Genomic DNA, 21,556 nt, shown 5'->3' with positions numbered 1-21,556 from the left:
TAAATTAGTTTTGATTATTCCCCTTTAATCATTTAATGCAGGTAGTAACTACAAAATAACAGTAAATCCAGTCCGCATTTATGACGATGTATCTCTGTAGTTGTTCGTAAAATAATTTTTTACTGCGAACTGGTTTAATTTGGGCAAAAAATTCAAGAGACATTTTTTTTTAGAATGAAACAGGCTATCGGAAATAATTTTTTAAATGGTAAAAAAATAATAAGACAAAAAGTTACGTTGGAAATAAATTTTAGGGGTTGCGTTTTCCACCCCTTACAACCATGGGGTAAACCAAATAAATTACTGGCTAAGTGTCTTTTTGGTAGTAGAAAATGTCAGGTTAATTTCAATATTGTAACTTGTTTAGTGCTTGTGAAAAAAATTGTTAAACAAATTTTATGTACCCCCTTTAAGGGGCTGTATCTTAACAAGGGATGCTCCAATGAAGTTTCTTTATATGAAAGATCCTATCTTTTTTCGATGAGGAATCACCCCCTTAAATGTTTTACACTTATTTAGTTACACCTTCTGCAACGGCAGATGACTTCCATCCACCGTGGCGATTTGACTAATATTTAGCATTTTTCCGGTGGTATGTACAACGTTCTACATACGATGAGTTGATGATGTATTTTGCCTTACTTTCACCATAAATTGATATATCCATTAATTCTGTATCTCTATACACATAGGCTTGTAAAACTGATATAAACAATCTACCATAGTGATAAGAGTACTATGAAAACCACAATAATACTGGATGAATAGGCATTTGTCAAATCAAAACAGCTGAAGCTGTCTGGAAGAGTGCTCAAAAAAACTCCAAACATGTTTTTTTCTAAAAAAATATACCCNGAAAACTACAATAATATTGGATGAATAGGCATTTGTCAAATCAAAACAGCTGAAGCTATCTGAAAGAGTGCTCAAAAAAACTCCAAACATGTTTTTTTCTAAAAAATATACCCGGAATTGTTTTACTTAACTATTTTTATTCCTACGTTCATGCCCAAAGTATTAAAAATTAATTGACCCTAACTTCTTATATCTGAAAAGGCTTTTCTTCTAGAGCGTCAGTCCTGGGAACGTTAACACCGACATCTACGCCGCTAATGGGTTCTTGGACGACGAAGAAGTACTCAAGTTGCTACGGATAGCGCCCAGCTTGCAGTCTGAAGATGTGGCAAATGCCGTGATCTACGTTTTGGGAACACCACCGCACGTGCAGGTTAGTATGGGTTTCGGTCGGAGCACGTAAACCAGTAGATTCAGATGAGCGGAATTTCTGGTGTGCAAAGACCATCCACAATTCGCCAATTTTTTTTATATCGCGAAAAAGTTCCTACAACTGTGTTCTCTACTATTTTTTCCTGGTAAAAAAAAAGAAAAAAGGAAAGGTGGTCAGAATATATGAACTACTTTATACAGTACGTTCATGATGAAAGGAACAAATTCGTTTAAAATTCAGGTAAATATTTTGTAGAATCATCGCTAGTTTCGATTTTTTATTCCTGATCCCATTTTTGCGTCAAAATTGCCAAACTATCGAGGTAAAAAAATTTATCTACATATATTTTTGAAGGAAATTGAATGCCCTACAAACATTTTCGGCAGACGAGCAGTTTCCATGTAATCAGGCCTTGAAAATTGATATGTTTTTTCGATTTGACTTTTTAACTATGGAATTTAGTTAATAACAAACAAATTAATATCTGAAAAAGAACAATACAGATTTTCAAAGGAAATTTCATGGCCTGCAAAAAAGATCTCTTAACATTTTTGCAGAAGTTTACTCCTTCAAAAGTTATTCATGATTGAAGCTCAAGTAAAAATTAAATTTTTGTTTCTTCGTTTTAGACCCAATTTTTTTCACTCATTGGAACAAATTGATATTATACATCATCGACAATTATTATTCTATCAATATAATCATCAAAAATATCCAAAATTCATAATATATTCAAATTCATTCATTCTCATTCAATAGTTCAATAATTCAATTCTCATTTTTTCTACAAAAACGTAGTTTTTCTGTTTCAAAATTATTTTAAAAATAACAATCATGNTTGTTTAAGAAATAATGAACGTTTACACTAACAACAACCAATACATAAAACACTAAAGAATAACATGAACTGTGTTTAGTAAAAATTAACTCTTAATTCACAAATCTTATTTTAACAATTGCTCGATATAGGCGCCATTATATAATAAAAATGGTATGCATCTGACAAAAAAATTTTTGAAGCGCTTAATTATAACTTTCATATCCATCGCAATTTCAAGCATCAATCAGCCCAAATAAAATACTTTTTACAGAACTCAATTTGCTGCAACCGTTTACGAGAAAAACTCATTTCCCATGATAAAAGAATCACCCTGTACAGTTAAACAGGTGAATATTGGATATAAAACGCGTACTACTAGCACAGTTGTATAGTGACTATAAACCTTATTCTTTATTAAATTATCGTATAACTAGTATAGTAGTAGTAGTAACTAGTTTTTTTATACTCTTTACGAAATAATATAGCAATAACTGTTATTAAAGTGTTCCATATCGTTATTAGAACAACTAGTGCTGGTTATAAGTTTTATAATAATAAATGTATTAAACTGTTGTATACTCTGTATGAGTTAAAAACATATGACATTGTTTTCAGAAATTTTATTGGATAACTGTAATTACAAGCTAAGGTTCTAATGTAAACATAAAACATACATTTAAATATTAGAAATGATGACAAATCGCTCCCAAAACTGTCCGGTTTATTTTCTTAGCAACGATGCATCCGTATATTTTCTTGTATTACATGAGAATTTGCACTATAACTCTTCCACCTTAAAAATGAAGCATCCCCTGAAAGGTTGAGGTTCTTTCCATCCAATTCTATTTCCTCTGGTTGATAGACTTTATACCCATGCTCTTCTTTGTCACCGTTAACCTTCTGTTCCTCCATTTTATGTAAAACTTAACATCATCGGTTTCTAATAGGGCATACAAAATAATAATTTTTAAGATTTAGACAAGATTTACATTTGAAAAAGCAAAACAAATATAAGCCATAAAACAGTTAGATACATACATAATTTTCCATTTCACACAACGCGATATGATCATGTATTCCACAAAACATGTGCCTATACTGTCTATTTTCATCAAACTAGACGTGTAATAGTTGTAAGTCGACGCACAGCGGACTGTCGGAAATTTTACGATCATAACCGATTATGCACCGAGAGGTGACGATCACTTAACCATTATAAGACGCGTTTTACACGTTAAAAACGGAAACATATTCTGTATAAGAACGAATAATTCTGTTAATACAATTATTGTTGTATACAAATTCGGATACTTGTCTTTATACAACAAATTTTCCCTTCTATACAATTGGAACATAAAAGGTCTGTTCCAACAAGAGTCAGGGATTGATTCCGAACCGTTTGAAATGTTTGGCCAGCTAAGTTTTAAATGTGTCTTCAATGAATATATCGCAAGAATTAGTTGGATGCACATTTCTGACGGTTCGGAACCAATCCCTGACTCTTGTTGGAACAGATCTTATTTCTATAACACATAATAATGTATAAGTAATTCATTATAACCATTATTTCATAGATGCATAAGGTGTATTAAGCACCTTCCAGTTAAAATCATTGAATAATGAGTATGGAGGTGATTGCTTTTTTTAAATAAAAGTTGTATATTTGTTATAAAAGTTTTAATATGTGCTATATACATTATTCTAGATAAACAGTTTAATAAGCTTCATTTCTTTCAGTGTATACAAAAATATTCAGAGACCTTTTTTATAGAGCATTAAATTTCTTTTGAGAATCTGTATTGTTCTTTTTAAGATATTAATTTGTTCATTATTTATAAAATTCCAAGACAAATCGAAAAAACATCAATTTTCAAGGCTTGATTACATGGAAATGGCTGGACTGTCGAAAATTTTTGTGTGGCATTCGATTTCCTTCAAAAATATATGTAGATAAATTTTTTTACCTCGATGGTTTGGCAGTTTTGACGCAAAAATGGGATCAACAATAAAACATCGAAACTAGCGATGATAGACCTCTTAAAAATAATATTAAGGGCTCAAACTCTCACCATATTTTTTTTTGTCATTCTGAATAATATTCTCGATATATCTTTCAAAAAAAATAGTCTATTTTTTTTGGGCCAGTCTAGTAGACATCCTTCTTAAAACGAGTATAATGCAAAGTATTTTTAAATAAATCTAGTTATGTAATTAATATTTACAAATGTTTAGCTTTGTAGTATTTTACAGAAATTTCACGGAAATTTACANTTTTTCAAAATCTGGATTGCAAAATTATTATGCAAAATCTATATAAGCGATTTTGATGACATTTGGTGTGATGATTCTACATAACATGAAGTTTTCTTGAGCCAAGTATAAAGGTCCTATACCCAATTTAAATACCACGAAAAAATTCCCTAAAAAGTATTGTTTTTTAACCCCATTTTTGCGATTTTTTCGATTTTTACCATAATAATCATGATTCATTAGATTTGTAACTAGTCGTGTTTTGTAAAAAAATTAATTACAAACATTTGTTTCCTCTTCCATTTTCGCCTAAAATCGACTCTTGCCAAAAAGCCAAAAATCTCCGTGGATATACGATTCACCCAAATATGGCTTTTTGAAACAGATACCGTTTGGACTATCCCCCTTCTCCTTAATAACCGCAACGTCTATTACGAACGCCGACTGAGTGAAAGTGACTTTGAATATTTTTATGAGCCATAATCTCAGTTTTCATTCATATAAATGTATACAATATTGTAAATAAATAATTTTAAATAATAAAACTACATACCTACCTAATTGTTATTTTTTAAATTATTTTATGAATTTTGGATATTTTTGGTGATTATATTGATAGAATAATAATTGTCGATGATGTATTATACCAATTTGTTCCATTGACTGAAAAAAGTGGGTCCAAAACAAAAAAAAACAAAAATTTAATTTTTACTTCAACTTCATTCGTGAATAATTTTTGCAGGAGTAAATTTATGCAAAAATGTTAACAGACCTTTTTATAAAGCATTAAATTTCCTTTAAAAATCTGTATTGTTTTTTTTTCAGATATTAATTTGTTCATTATTATTAGATAACATTTTTTACCTCGATGGTTTGGCAGTTTTGACGGAAAAATGGGATCAAGAATAAAACATCGAAACTAACGATGATAGAAGACCTCTTAAAACTAATATTAGGGGCTCAAACTCTCACCATATTTTTTTTTCGTCATTCTGAATAATATTCTCGATATATCTTTCAAAAAAAATAGTCGATTTTTTTTGGGCCAGTCTAGTATGCAATGCAATGCAAAGTATTTTTAAATAAATCTAGTTATGTAATTAATATTTACAAATGTTTAGCTTTGTAGTATTTTACAGAAATTTCACGGAAATTTACATAAAGTTTGTTTCTTTCCAGGTAGCTGAGCTTACTATCAAACCAGTTGGAGAGTTTGTCTAGGGTCTAGAGCACTGATTTTCTAACTTTAATCTTGTTTAACTAAATAAAAAATAACCACAACTTTATTTATTTAAAGTTATTTCTTAAAATATACCGTGAAATATAATAAATCTCTAATAAAAAATGAATTAATTCATTCTATTTTCCTCTTTATACAGAATGGTCCTAAATTGTCTCCTGATATACTTTTTACGAGATCTGCTCCGAAAATAATCGAACTTTTCGAATTACGTGCTAATGGAAACATTCAGTGATATGCGGTGGCAGCATTGCGGTGCGCATAACCTCTATAGCCACACGTTTTTGGATTGTTGATATCTCATTTAGTTTTCGTGATGATAACTTGAAATTTTGTCAACTTCGTTATTTGTTGCACAATGAATTATCATGCAGACTCACGAAAATTAATTTTTTCTGCCTAAACTACTCATCTGATCAAAGTTTTGCTAGATTGAAGAAAGTTTCCAAACAAAGTCAGCTAGTGATGAAAGAAATTGGGAGTTATTGTACAGGGGAATAAAAAAATATGTGGTTATATTTGTACGGTATCTGTTTTTTTATATTTCTAGGGATTGAAAATGATTATAAATAACGTTAAAACACGTTAATTAAAGACCTTACTATGTAACCCAAAAATAGTCAAAATCGATAAAGTCGTTTTCGAGATATTCAGAATAAACAAAAATTTTTATCGGATTTTGGCGTCCTCTAGCGGCTAAACGGAGCAATTTTGGAAATAGGTAAATTGGGCTTAATCTACTTATATTGAATCAAGGAGTCTGTGATCTTTCGTTGTACACGTAATTTTCGGACACCCTGTATAAGAAATNCAAAAAAAATAGTCTATTTTTTTTGGGCCAGTCTAGTAGACATCCTTCTTAAAACGAGTATAATGCAAAGTATTTTTAAATAAATCTAGTTATGTAATTAATATTTACAAATGTTTAGCTTTGTAGTATTTTACAGAAATTTCACGGAAATTTACATAAAGTTTGTTTCTTTCCAGGTAGCTGAGCTTACTATCAAACCAGTTGGAGAGTTTGTCTAGGGTCTAGAGCACTGATTTTCTAACTTTAATCTTGTTTAACTAAATAAAAAATAACCACAAACTTTTAAGTTATTTCTTAAAATATACCGTGAAATATAATAAATCTCTAATAAAAACTGAATTAATTCATTATATTTTCCTCCTTATACAGAATGGTCCTAAATTGTCTCCTGATATACTTTTTACGAGATCTGCTCCGAAAATAACCGAACTTTTCGAATTACGTGCTAATGGAAACATTCAGTGATATGCGGTGGCAGCATTGCGTTGCGCATAACCTCTTCTATAGCCACACGTTCTTGGATTGTTGATATCTCATTTAGTTTTCGTGATGATAACTTGAAATTTTGCTGGAAACTGGATCGCATATACATACAGAGTGTCCTCAACATAACACAGTCAACTTCGTTATTTGTTGCGTAATGAATTATGATGCAGACTCACGAAAATTAATTTTTTCTGCCTAAACTACTCATCTGATCAAAGTTTTGCTAGAGTGAAGAAAGTCTCTAAACAAAGTCAGCTAGTGATGAAAGAAATTGGGAGTTACTGTACAGGGGAATAAAAAAATATGTGGTTATATTTGTACGATATCTGTTTTTTTTATATTTCTAGGGATTGAAAATGATTCTAAATAACGTTAAAAGACGTTAATTAAAGACCTTACTATGTAACCCAGAAATGGTCAAAATCGATAAAGTCGTTTTCGAGATATTCAGAATAAACAAAAATTTTTATCGGATTTTGGCGTCCTCTAGCGGCTAAACGGAGCAATTTTGGAAATAGGTAAATTGGGCTTAATCTACTTATTTTGAATCAAGGAGTCTGTGATCTTTCGTTGTACACGTAATTTTCGGACACCCTGTATAAGAAATATACAGGGTGTCTCATAATTAGTATCTAATCATTTACCGCTTGATTATATTGCAAAAAAAATTTTTTATATAAACATTGATCGATTGCTTCCTAAGGGAGCTACGCCCCCCAAAATGGGGCCTGAAAAAATTATTTTTTTTTTAATATTTCCGAAATGGGTCGAAGGAAAATTATGAATTTTTGCCACCATGAACGCTCATTAAAAGTCGAAATAGATCATCATAAAATTTTTCAAATATTTTGATCAGGGCCGTCTTAATGGGGGGGGGGGGTCATCGGCTAATATTTGCCCCCATTGTTTTGCTTGTAGAAATTTTCAAATTCAGATGTCAACATATGATAGACCTTCATTTCCTCTACAAAAAAGGGACCCTTTATTTCTTTCGATAAAATGCTCCATTTCCAAGAATTTCTATCTTGTTTGGGAATTTTTAAAAATTTAGTTCAAGAAATGTAACAATTGTAAGAAATGCAACAAACCGTAAACTAGTCCACTCAATAAATTATCTTGTTTTGTTACATAGACATAAATCAATTTTTTTTCCTATAATTTATCACCCTGTAACACGGAAACTGACCTGCCTGCTTTATTAAGAACCAGGCTGTCAGTATTTGTTTTTAATTAGTCCGACGTAATTTACAATTCTATTATGATTTATTGTTTATTTGCTGTTTTCGTGACAGATCTTTATTCTGAAAGTTCATATAAATTTAATTTTAAATTAGATAAATATAGCTTATCATAATGTTAAGATTAACAGATATTCATCACGAATGTCGTAATTTCATCAACATATTGTGCTTCTTGTCCTTGCGCGATGTTTATTACCGTCAGTTGCTACTAGATGCTAATTCTCCATTGAATGTGTGTTTTTACAAATACATATCTGGTAAGGTAAGTGTAAAAGTATGTAATATTAATTATATTCACAATTATATTTACGATTTTTGTTTTAATGCTATCAAGATTAAGTGGAGTTGCCATAGCCTATACTTCGTCTTGTTATCAAATTATTTTAAATGACGACATTAAGATTATTTACAGAAAAAAAATTATATTAAAAGTTTTGTCAATTGTAACATTGTTGACTATAATTTATCTAGAACATACTACTTACGACTAGCTATAACTTGTGTCACATATTACCAACAAATGGTATTTAAAATCTTTAATACAATTTTGTTAAGTATAATCACTTCCTGTTTTGATATACAGTGTGTATCAGCCGAATGGAATAAATTCAATAATAAATAAATGGGGGCGTGTTCGAAAAAACGCTCAGACACATTGATTGGTATTTTTAGTTGCGCATTTTTTTCAACAAAAACTTTTTATACAGGGTGTGTCGTGTATCAGTGGTCAATACCAACTTTCTTAAATGCAACACCCTGTATATTATTCAATTTTTGGGTTTTTCAAAAAATTCTAGACATATATCATGTACAATGTCCTATACCTATCTTCAGGCAGTGCTTTTTCAATTTTTTTTGAGAAAAAATTAAATATATCAAAAACGGTTAACTTTAAGAATAGGAAAAACCTTTATGAAAGTTCACCTGAAAATTGACGTAGAGTCCAAATTGCAATAATATACAGAGTGTTCCATTTAAAATAACGAAGATTACGTCAACTTCCGGTATAACCGGAAGCGTTAGGTGGACGTCATTATCTTAATTGAGGAGGGAATGCCCAAAAACACTATTGCCCAAATTTTCATACATACCAATATTTGTCTAATGTTAAATTTGCAGAAATTATTACCTGAAAAAAAAAATACGGCCATATAGGAAATTCAATTTTAAATTGAGTTTCTCGTTCTTTAAACTTGATCCAAAATGGTAAACATGGCTAAAAAAAATCACAAATTTGCAAAAAACGATTTTTCATAATCAAAAAACTATTACAACAATTCTATAACTAACAATTATTAATTAACTATAACAATTCATTTAAAAAGTTAACAACTGTCAGGCTTGATAGTGCGCTGATACGACTTACCAAGCTAATTTAATAAGTGCAGTTTAGAAAGCTATTTGANTTTTGTCAATTATAACATTGTTGACTATAATTTATCTAGAACATACGACTAGCTATAACTTGTGTCACATATTACCAACAAATGGTATTTAAAATCTTTAATACAATTTTGTTAAGTATAATCACTTCCTGTTTTGATATACAGTGTGTATCAGCCAAATGGAAGACACATTTGATTGGTATTTTTAGTTGCGCATTTTTTTCAACAAAAACTTTTTATACAGGGTGTGTCGTGTATCACTCGATACCAAGTTTCTTAAATGCAACATTCTGTATATTATTCAATTTTTGGATTTTTCAGAAAATTCTAGACATATATCTTGTACAATGTCCTATACCTATCTTCAGGCAGTGCTTTTTCAATTTTTTTTTTTTTTAAAGTTAAATATATCAAAAACGGTTAACTTTAAGAATAGGAAAAACCTTTATGAAAGTTCAGCTAAATTGACGTAGAATCCAAATTGCAATAATATACAGAGTGTTCCATTTAAAATAACGAAGATGACGTCAACTTCCGGTATAACCGGAAGCGTTAGGTGGACGCCATTATCTTAATTGAGGAGGGCATGCCCAAAAACACTATTGCCCAAATTTTCATACATACCAATATTTGTCTAATGTTAAATTTGCAGAAATTATTACCTGAAAAAAAAAAAAAAATACGGCCATATAGGAAATTCAATTTTAAATTGAGTTTCTCGTTCTTTAAACTCGATCCAAAATGGCGAACATGGTTAAACTGACTTTTTACAAGGATCGATTGCTTTGTTACTTTTCGAGATATATCGAAAAAACCGTTAAAAATCTTCTGTTTTCTTTTCTTCTATAACTCATTTACATTTACGTTCCTTTACTTGCTATTTACTGTAAGCATAGCGCGCGGCAAGCCAAAAAAGTACATTTTTGAAAAATAAAAAAATATTAATTATTTTTCGAGATATATCGATTTCTTTTAAAAAAGGGCGTTCTAGAAAATTGGCTAGATCTTCTCAGCGGATTGCCCTACAGTAACGATTTTCAGTTTATTTTCTTTGTAAAGAGTTGTATTACAATGCTATTAAAAAATTTTGACGATTTCATTAATTTTATGGATCAAAAAATGATTTTGAAAAAATTGCACCCTTTGTGGGTATGTGTAAATAACTACTTCAATTTTTATTTTAAGAAAATTACTTTTAAGGAAAGGGGTTGACTTTTTTCACGAATTAAAAAAAAATGTTTTTCCATGACCTTCTGGACCTTTATTATCTATGATTGTTCTCTAACAATTCATTTAAAAAGTTAACAACTGTCAGGCTTGATAGTGCGCTGATACGACTTACCAAGCTAATTTAATAAGTGCAGTTTAGAAAGCTATTTGATTAAAAAAAAAGAATTTTAGATTCGTATTCAGGGAAACACGTACCTCTAAAATACTGACTCCCAGTTAAAGTTATAGGGTTCCTTTCCTTCAAAGGTAGGTAAATATAGTATATAGTATAGTATAGTATAGGTAAATTAGTAAAAATTATCACGTTTTCCGAAATATCTCTGGGGATATTCGATGCAGACTGATAAAACTTGGACCACTGATTTGCCTAAGTTGAAGTACATATAAATTCTCTAAGTTGAATTACGATAATCAGTAGCAGTGGTACAAGGAGTCAGTGCCACTAGGAACCTCAAAACTTCGACGCCAATGAGTATTTTACAAATCCGATTAGTGTTTTTATTGGTAATGTAATTTTTAAGAAAAAAGATCTGTTATAGATTCTTTTATATTATATTTCTTTATACAGGAAAAATGGCGATTTTCTTAGGAAGTCTCTTGTTGGATATCTTGGGCGTAATCACCGCAATCGTAGTAATAACCTTCGCCTACTTTAAATGGTCTTTCCAATACTGGAGCAGAAAAAATTTACCTTACATAGAACCATCCATCCCCTTTGGCAGTTTTCCTAACCCCTTGAGTACCAGGAAATCGTTGTGCGAGATTCTACGAGAAATGTACGACACTGCCCGAGCAAAAGGTATATTTAATCTAACATAAGCTTCATGAAACTAACAAATTATTTAGTACATGTCAATGTTGCCATACTTCGACTTGTAGATGCGGGCTTCCATGGGCGTACCATTTTAGAAGGTTCCAAAAATAAATATAGAACTGTGCATAGATTGGGTAAAAACTATATTATTCTTACAAATTGGCTCTCACATGATACAGTGTCCAACAGTTAGGACAGGTACATTTTTGTACTAAAATCTGTATCAAGTAATTCTACCACGCTATGTACTATGTAATCGCAAAATAGGCAATGTTAGCGTCATAGTCCTTCAAAGATATACACACTCTACTACATACGTATTTCATGTGTTTATATTTTTCTATTTGTTCAGCTGCTCAGTTATACCTCTAACATTGTATCTTCATATTCAATATGTTTTCACATTGTCTTCTGTTGGCGTTTAAATTTTGTCAAACCTTAGGAACTGTATGCCTTTCACTTATTTCCCTTTCTCATTTGACAGCTGACAACTGTGACAAGGCGGAATTTCAAGATGTCAGAACATGCAATCTCAGTCCTATCTTTGTACACGATAGAAATAGGCGCTTTTAACAACAAGACATATTATCGGAACACTATGCAAAATGAACAGCACCTTACAATTTCCATGCACAGACACAGAAAATTGTTTTATCAAATAAAGTAGTAAAAATTGTGGTTTGGTTTGTTTTGACAACTGTTATTGTAGCACCGCAATTCGAATGTCATTGTTGCTTTGTATCTAAATTTAGGTTAATACGAAAAAACCTTCTGAACATACGTTCGGAATTTAGGGGTTTCAGTTATAATGAGTTCTCTCTGTAATGTCTCTGGAGGTTGTGAAAAGTGTAAATTTTTGTACATTTAGTAATTTTTTTAGGTTGGAGATCGTGTGGTGTATATGACACTGCTAGACCTGCAGTCTTAATAGTTGATCTGGAATTGGCGAAACATGTGATGACGAAGGATTTCAACCATTTTGTGGACAGAGGACAGTATGTAAATGATAGAGACGACCCATTAGGTACAGAATCTAGAAACATCTTTTTTGCTTATAAAATTCAATTTATGTACATTGCAGGAAGTCATCTCTTCGCAATTGGAGGTAAGAAATGGAGGAATCTGAGGGTCAAAGTTACCCCCACCTTTACTTCCGGCAAGCTGAAGGCTATGTTCCAGACTTTGGCGGACTGTGGAGTTATCCTTGAGAAGTTCTTTCAAGAAACTTTCGAGAAAGAGGAATCTGTGGACATTAAAGACGTATTTGGTAAGGACGAGTTATATAGACACAAAGTAGTAATGGTAGTAGAGGTTTGAACTATACGCACAGAGTAAAAAATTAGAGTAGATGTTCGGCACTTCTTCAATCAAGCTGGGATCAATATAGATCTGTTGTCATGGGCAAAGTAATTGGATAAATAAAAACTGAATCTTGGAGGAGTTTCTGTGGGATTACGAGGGGTTCCAGAACTCTTAAGGTTCTTTGTGGAGTCGATACCAAAAACGCGAAGTTTCTGGACTTACCATATCTTCATTATTATTGGATTAAAGCAAGCGGCTATTAATGTGCCGGAAGCTGACTCGGGAAGTAAATAATTGGATTGGAAGAGAACGAACGTATTGAAGGTAGGTAGTTGTATATTTGCAATTCAAAGGCCAGACTGTTGGTACCTAGTACGCACTTATTTTTTCAAGAACGGTATGGAATTGCCGGGAAGCTATGTTTAGGAAGTGACAACAGAGTGATTTTGGTCTGGATACATAGTTTCCAGAGGAATGAGGTGAATGCTACTTGAACTTTATTGGACTAGAACCAGCTATTGGCATAGCTTCGTTTAATGTCAAACAACCCTTCTATTTTTCGAAGGGAAAAAAAGCAATCACATCAGCAATCTTAAACATCTTAAAATTAAAATCCCTTTTTCAAAAAGCATGTGCTATTTGCATAAATAGGACCAAGTCGCTTTAGAAGGATATGAAGCCATGTCTAGATATGACTTTAACTAAGAAAATAAAGACAACAATTAAATTGTGTCTTGGATCATCAAGAGATGAGCAAACAGTTTTATTTCCTTCAATATTTCACAAATAAACCGTCGTTATGTCCATTTGTGATTGGATCAATGAAGGCGAAACGATCTAAATAATATTATCTAATTAAACAAAACTTCTCAGAAATAGTATTGACAGTTTGTTATTTTACTTAGAAATATCGACTGTTTTTGTTTCAGGCCGCTTCACCACTGACATCATCGGTTCCTGTGCTTTTGGTTTGGAGTGCAACAGCTTCAAGGAACCGAATTCGCCTTTCCGGGTGTACGGGCAGAAAGTTTTCAATCTTACCAAATGGAAAATCCTTGAATTTGCGATTGCGTCCAACTTTCCTGCGCTTGGAAGGTTCCTAAAAATTCGATCGGTCGATAAGGACATTTCGGACTTCTTCATGAAAGTCGTCGAGGATGCAGTTGCCTACAGGGAAAAGAACAACGTTAGAAGGAACGATGTCTTGCAGCTGCTTATAGACATAAAAAATAACAAGGAAGGTCAGGAGGGCGGGTATAAAGGTGAGTTCATTTTCTATGCACTGTTTTGTATTGGTAGAATTTTATTTTCCACTTTATACAGAAATACAGAATTGTAACACAGTTGACTCATTTATAAAGAAAGCTTGAGCAACTATAATTTGTGTTACACATTACCAAAAAATTGTGTTTAAAGGTTTAAAAGTTAAATTAGTTATGATACTATACAGGGTGTTAAAAAAAGAGTGTAAAATATTTAAGGAGGTAATAGTATGAACCAAAATAAGCAGAAAAGTCACAATAAACATGGGTCCGCAAAGTAACGGTTGCGGAGATATGGATTGTTTTATGTTTTTTAGCCCCTCTTTTATTTTGCAAAAACGTTGTGTATTTTCTTATAATAGTTGGTTGATGTTTAGTGAAATAAACAGTACGTATTTGACAGTTGTTCTCAGTGCACAAGTTTTCTTTCGCTGTAGCTGGTTACTCTAACGCAGAATTAACAGACATGCATTTCATGTATGGTCGTGCTAATGGGAACGCCACCGAAGCGCGACGTCTTTATGTTGACGCTTATCCAAATCGCCAGATTCCTTCACAACGCATGTTTGGAAGAATTCACCAAAGATTGCGTGATACCGGTTCCTTGAGCAAACAGTGCCATTTATCCGGAAGACCAAGGTCGGTATCCACTCCTAGAGCAGAAGAAGAAAGTCTAGCACTGGTAGAGCAGAATCCAGGTACGAGTGTGCGGAGAATATCTTCCGAGGTAGGAACTAGTGGTCCTCTTGTTTGGAAAATCCTTCACGAGCAACTGCTTTATCCATACCAAGTGCAACGAGTACAGGCCTTAAATCCAATAAATGATCATCAAGCACGTTTGGTTTTTTGCCGCTGATTTCTACGTCATGATGCTGAAGACCCTCGTTTTCTTGCAAACATTCTTTTTACTGATAAGGCCGGGTTCACAAGAAATGAAGTGTTTAATTTTCACAATACGCATATTTGGGCCGACGAAAATCCTCATACTATAATGCCTTGGGGTTGATTAATAAACGAACATATAAATAAAACTGTAAACAATATTTATTGAATATTAAACGTCTGCTCTCTTTACAATCATTCTACAGACTGCCTGTTCCTTCTCCCTTTTTCCTACATAATATATAAATATAAACATCGCTTTCAACTTACAACTATATGGCAACACATATCAGAGTGGCATCATTGGACACCCACCTGCATAAACACTCGTCCGTCATCTAGTAGACGTCTCAGTGAGTATACAGGGTGCTAACAGTTCGGCCAACCTGACTAGTTTCTCGTCCCGAGAAATAAAAGAAAGAGTTCTCTTGTTTTTGTGTAATCAATATTCTAATATATGTTGCACATTAATACACCAAAGAAAATAAAATAAAACATATAATATTACAAACTAGAAGTTCCACATGATTCCAACTTAAATTTAAACACATACAGAATAGACGTTATTAAACTAATAGAGTGGTTCACTCTACGTCTGAAAAGCCATCGGTATCGTCGGTACTTGAAGTACCTACGATAAAGGGTTTCAGCTTTTCTGATGGATATACACCTACATAAATACCTCGCCCTCCTCGAAAATTTCCTTTTAAGTCCATGACCACTATTCGATCATGGTTTAACAGCTTGGTGATCACAAACGGACCATCATATTTAGGAAGAAGCTTACGACTAGCTCCATCGTTACTAGTACGTTCACGTCGAACGACTACATAGTCTCCTATAGAATATGTTTTTGGTTTCGCACGTTTGCGATCATATCTTTCTTTATCCATCTTTTGCTGGCGTCGTATACGTTGCGACGCTCGTTCACGTATTTGTTTTAATTGTTCGATGCGTTGGGAACATTTCCCGTGGGGCCCCATTATGACATTTCTTTTCGTAGGAAGACGTTCTCCCTCAGTATGTACTTCGTCGACGGTAGCGTCCTTTACGCTACCTGCTAAAGTACATACAACGTTACTTGCAAGTATACATTCGTTTTGAAGACTTTCTTCATTCGTATTTCGTATGGTAGAGTGCACTCCTTTAACGTTTTGATCATCCGGAGTTTCATCCTCCTGGTTAGAGGACCACATATTTGTTGTCTGTAACACATTGTTATCATCAACATCGACATCCACTATAGAAGTAAGAAATGCGTCATTTCTACTTCTAGGCACGTAGCCAAACATCATATAGAAGGGCGTTTCCCCAGTGGATTTGTTAACCGTGTTATTTAAACCCCAACATATTTTCTCTACATTTTTGTCCCACCCATCATCTACGTCAGTGATGGCACTAAGAGCTGTCAGAATAGTACGATTAAATCGCTCCACCTGGCCGTTGGCTCTAGGTGTCGCGGTTGCATTATGCACTAATTTAATGTTGTATTTGTGGCAAAACTGTATAAATCGTTTACTTGTAAAAGCGGTGCCTCTGTCGGTAATGAAACGTTTTGGGACTCCAAAAATAGAGATAATTTGACTTTCAATAAAAAATTCAACCGGTATACTTTTTGTGTTCCGTACGGGTTTTGCAAATACAAATTTTGTAAAAGCTTCAATTGCTACAATAAGGTAAGAATTTTTACATTTACTTTTAACAAATGGCCCTAGATGATCTAAATGGATAGTGTGCATAGGTTTTGATACTTTATCAATGGGATGCAAATATCCAGGGCGTTTACCTGACGGTTGTTTATTGTACAAACATCCTAAACATGTCTTTATATATCTTTTAACATATTCTTTCATGGATGGGAACCAATAATGTTGCACCGGTCCAGAAAGAGTTTTGTTTTCGGCAAAATGTCCCTTCTCATCGTGATATCGCATAACCAATTGCCGTCTGGCAGACTTAGGTACCACCCATCTCACCCCGTTCTCTGTGCGTTTGTACACGCGTTCGTTGTTTAATTCATATTGTTCGTGAATATTGTTTTCTTCTTTATCGCGTGGTTTTCTCAGTAGCACGTCGCGCAAATATTTTATTCTGTCGTCCTGTAATTGGGCCACTAATATCCAATCATCGTCACATATATTTGTTTGCATTACGTCTATTTCTGTGAAATCATTTATATATGCTATAGGATTACGACTCAACGCATCGACATGTGTCATTTTACTTCCAGCGCGATACTCTACAATAAATTGATATTCTTGTAACAACAACCACCAACGCCCTACTCTAGGTAGTAAATCGCGTTTAATAAAAGTTGCCCGAAGGGCATTGCAGTCGGTGACGATCTTAAACGGGATCCCTAATAAATATACCCGGAACCGTTGTAAAGAATTTACGATGGCTAATGTTTCCAATTCATATGAGTGATAAATCTGTTCCTCTTTAGAGGTTTGTCGACTGAAATATGACACCGGCTGAAAGCACTTATTACTTTGCCGCTGCAACAATATTCCGCCTAACCCAAACTTACAAGCATCTGTGTGTAATTTTGTTTCAGCATATCGGTTATATAATGCTAAGATAGGTCGTTGTGTTAATTTTTGTTTTAATTCATTAAATGCTCGCGTTTGTTCCTCTGTCCACGTAAATAGTGTTTCTTTTCGTGTTAACAAAGTAAGTGGTCGCGCAATGATGGCGAAGTTTTTAATAAATTTGCGGAAATAACTAGTAAGACCAAGAAACTGGCGCACCTCGCGTATATTTTTAGGACATGGAAAATTTTGTACCGCTAAGATCTTTGTTTTACCAGGAAATTTCGTGCCCCAAATAATCTATTGATGATTTGAAAAAATAGCATTTCTTTAAACGAAGGGTTAGACCTGCATTTTGCAAAGCTATTAATACTTGTTCTAATGATTTTAATCCATTTTCGTAATCTGATGTAGGAATCAGTATGTCGTCTAAGTATGCGAGTGCCACCGTTCCAAGCAAGGACCCCAAGACATTATTAACTAGTCTCTGAAAAAGGGCAGGAGCGTTTACCAACCCGAAGGGCATTTTTAAGAACTCATATTGTCCATCCGGTGTAACGAAAGCTGTTATATGGACTGATTCTTCAGCTACCGGAATTTGATAATAACCCGAGGCCATGTCTAAACTGGTAAATACCTTGCTTCCACTAAGCTTATCTAACTGATCTTCAATTATTGGCATTGGATATTTATCTTTCAGGGTCTTAGCATTTAATGCTCGATAATCTATACATAACCTATCATCTCCCGTTTTTTTACGAACTATAAGAATTGGACTGGCGTACGGTGACATTGAATCACGTATAATACCGTTACTTTTTAAATTTTGTATCATCGTTTTAACTTTTTCTCTTTGACTATGTGGTAGCCTATAAGGTCTATACGTAACGGGTCGATCATCGTTTAAGTGAATTTTCAATTTGGTTAAATGGGTGGTCCCCAATTCCGCAAGATTTTCAGAGAAAGTCTTTCTATATTTATTGACAAGTTGCAATAATTTCAATTTAATTTCGCGTGGCACCTGTACATCTACGTTCAATTCATTTTCCTGAAATTGTTTATAATTGGATTGCATTTTAACATTACAAACGCTTACCTCATTATCGTCATCTACTTGTTTTTCGGCAACACATTCATCAGCTCGAACTAGAACTTGACCAGCTTTCAAATTAAGTGCAAAGTCTGCAGTATTTGCAATCAGTAGCACTCCATTTCGTGGTTGAAGGACACATCGTCCAATATGATAACGGCTTTTCTCGAAACTACGCGACTCTAATAGAATCTGGACATCAGGCACGTTTTTTATTAAACATTTGGATGGGTATTGTAGGTGACAGGTTTCTAGGTCCTGTTGTTTTACCAAACCGATTAACAGGCGCTGCTTACCTCAACTTTCTGCAGAACACACTGTATGAGTTTTTGGAAGACATTCCTTTGAATCAGAGGCAACAAATGTGGTTCCAGCATGATGGTGCTCCAGCTCATTTTTCCATGGCCGTTAGAGAGCATTTACACCAAACTTTTCCACATAGATGGGTAGGAAGGGCCGGACCTGTTTTATGGCCTCCAAGATCGCCTGATCTGAACCCTCTAGATTTCTTTGTTTGGGGATATTTGAAGACATTAGTGTATGGTACTCCTGTAAATAGCCTGGAAGAGCTGCAGCTACGGATTAATCAAAAGTGTCAAGAAATCCAAACCAAGGAGGGTGTTTTCGAAAGAGTTCGAATATCGTTGAGACGAAGATGTCGTGCCTGCTTGGAAATGGACGGAGGGCACTTTGAACATCTTCTGTAACTTTGTTTTTTGTTTGTTAAAAGCTTCCTTTGTCGGTTTATTCCTAATAAAATAAAATGTTTGAAAAACGAATAGTGGTCCATATCTCCGCAACCGTTACTTTGCGGACCCATGTTTATTAAGACTTTTCTCTTTATTTTGGTTCATACTGTTACCTCCTGAAATATTTTACACTCTTTTTTTAACACCCTGTATAAAACATCCATACACGGGTGTTTTGTAACAGATCCCGCCTGGTCTATAATGGCTAAATGCTGAACCGGTATTCAAGTTACATTTTCCTATAAGTATAATTTATTAACGATTATTAAAATACTTTGTTACCCCATACTAACAGCATATCTGTCCTTTCTGCTATTTTCTCTTTAATTCTTGGAGATTAATAACTTACTTGAATAGATTTCGTAGTTATAACAGATAGAGCTCGTTGCCAAATAATAATCCTTCGTCTTCTCAATCTTAGGTGCGCTTGCCTGCGATAGTTTGTTCAACATTTCTGTTAGCAAACGCAGTAATGGTCGAAGTTCTGCAGAAGAACCCAATCTATTTGTTTTAATTTTGTTTTTAATTCTAGGTGACGGTAAAACCCTGAATATGGACGAACTAGCAGCACAGTGCTTCGTCTTCTTCATAGCAGGTTTTGAAACCAGTTCCACCACCGCCACCTTTGTCTTGTACGAACTGGCCACTCATCAGGACATCCAAGACAAAGTCCGAGAAGAAATCCGTACGGTCCTAGCCAAGCATGACAACAAAATCACGTACGATTCACTTAGCGAGTTGACGTACATGAGACAAGTTATTGACGGTAAGTCAAAGCTTTTGTTAATATTTTGTTAATCTTTTGTTTTAATCTATATGATAGACGAGGAATATTTGAAGGTGATACCTTAAGTGCTCTTTGGTTTTACATAAATATTTCCCCTTTGTTAAATAATAATCATCGGTCATCCAAGGCATTTTTCCCCAATATTAACTTCATTCTAGAGGCACTGAGGATGTACCCACCACTTTCGTTCGTAAACAGAGAATGCGTGGAGGACTATAAGGTACCTGGGGAAGATCTGGTGATTGAAAAAGGCACTCTGATATTCATTCCGATCGTGGGATACCACTATGATAAAGAATATTACGATAATCCCAACAAATTCGATCCGGAGAGGTTCACAGAGGAAAATAAGAGGACCAGACATCCTTACGCTCACATTCCCTTCGGGGAAGGGCCTAGAGTGTGCATTGGTGAGTATGGGAGATTTTTCACTTCACTTTTGAAATTCTACAGTTTCGATTATGAGAAGACAGGATTAGGAAATATATCATAAATTGGTTTTGTTTCAGGTGAAAGATTCGGCATCATGCAAACTAAAGTGGGCCTAACCTCAATCCTAAGAAATTTTAGGGTAACTTTGAACAAGGAAACTCAGGTGCCTCTAATGTTATCTCCTACGGCTTTCATCACTACCGCTGAGGGTGGAATTTGGTTAAACGTTGAAAAAGTCTAAAATTTGAATATTTTTGATGTCACCTTTAGACTATCCAAATGGGATATAGCAAACTTACTCAAATTGATATATAATATATGTATTTAAAAACTGTATATTTTCTTTATTTTAAAATATGTGCACTTGAAAATATGATTATTTTATAAAACAAATACATATTTTTTAATCCATCTATCCACATGTACAGGGTGTCCCAAATATTACTATGAAGGGTTTAGAGAACAGAACATGTTTTAATTATTTTAAAACATCGCCAAGGAAGTGCAATTTAATATGGCAGTAAAATGCAGACGCTAATGTAGAATATGTTTATTCCAATGTGGCATTATTAACTGTTATTGTTGTATGTTATATAGACTGTAATGTTTTATCTGCTCCCATTATAGTAAATAGACTATTAATACATTGTTTTTAAGGAGGTAAGTTCCCTACGGAAAAAAGTTATTTCGAGTTATAAATGCATATTTTATGAACAAATAAATAGAAATATTTGATGAACATTACATTTTATTAATTATTATGAATGAATATTTATGGTAACTGTACAGTTATTACATTTAGTAACATTTATAAAAATATGGATAATTATGCCCCTCGCGTTTACTAATTGTCACATTTTTCTCAAAATGATTTGACCGCTCCATTTCAGTCACCGAAGTTTCAATATTATCTGATTGATCCATTGAAACAGCATGATGCGACGTACTACTAGAATCTGGAGTTGAAGTGTTATTGTAAAGAATCCTGTTGGCTATTTCACTTTTGTTACTTAAAC

At 33.5% G+C, this 21,556-nt stretch overlaps 2 protein-coding genes across 3 annotated transcripts in view; both read left to right on the top strand.

The window, feature by feature from the left end:
• Window positions 1-5,581, top strand: part of LOC108915314 (farnesol dehydrogenase) — a 14,490-nt gene extending 8,909 nt beyond the window's left edge. The window contains exons 4-5 of the mRNA XM_018721312.1: window positions 1,070-1,228; window positions 5,478-5,581. Coding sequence (XP_018576828.1) covers window positions 1,070-1,228; window positions 5,478-5,519 — 201 coding nt within the window. The 3' untranslated portion in view covers window positions 5,520-5,581. The remainder of the gene's footprint in view (window positions 1-1,069; window positions 1,229-5,477) is intronic.
• A 2,640-nt stretch (window positions 5,582-8,221) lies between these two features.
• On the top strand, window positions 8,222-20,874 carry LOC108915425 (cytochrome P450 6a9). 2 transcript variants are annotated; one of them, XM_018721451.1, is made up of 8 exons: window positions 8,222-8,338; window positions 11,260-11,490; window positions 12,386-12,529; window positions 12,587-12,772; window positions 13,737-14,069; window positions 19,854-20,087; window positions 20,267-20,518; window positions 20,618-20,874. In XM_018721451.1, exons 2-8 carry the CDS (start codon window positions 11,265-11,267, stop codon window positions 20,779-20,781), a joined length of 1,539 nt encoding a protein of 512 aa, XP_018576967.1. In that variant the 5' UTR covers window positions 8,222-8,338; window positions 11,260-11,264; the 3' UTR covers window positions 20,782-20,874. The 2 variants fall into 2 exon arrangements, with proteins under 2 accessions (XP_018576967.1, XP_018576975.1); XM_018721459.2 differs by having other exon boundaries at window positions 8,234-8,333.
• The last annotated feature ends 682 nt before the right edge of the window (window positions 20,875-21,556 follow it).

The sequence above is a fragment of the Anoplophora glabripennis genome, unplaced genomic scaffold (assembly GCF_000390285.2).
Source record: "Anoplophora glabripennis isolate ALB-LARVAE unplaced genomic scaffold, Agla_2.0 scaffold155, whole genome shotgun sequence".
NCBI lineage: Eukaryota > Metazoa > Arthropoda > Insecta > Coleoptera > Cerambycidae > Anoplophora > Anoplophora glabripennis.
This window is presented reverse-complemented; position numbering and strand designations above follow the sequence as displayed.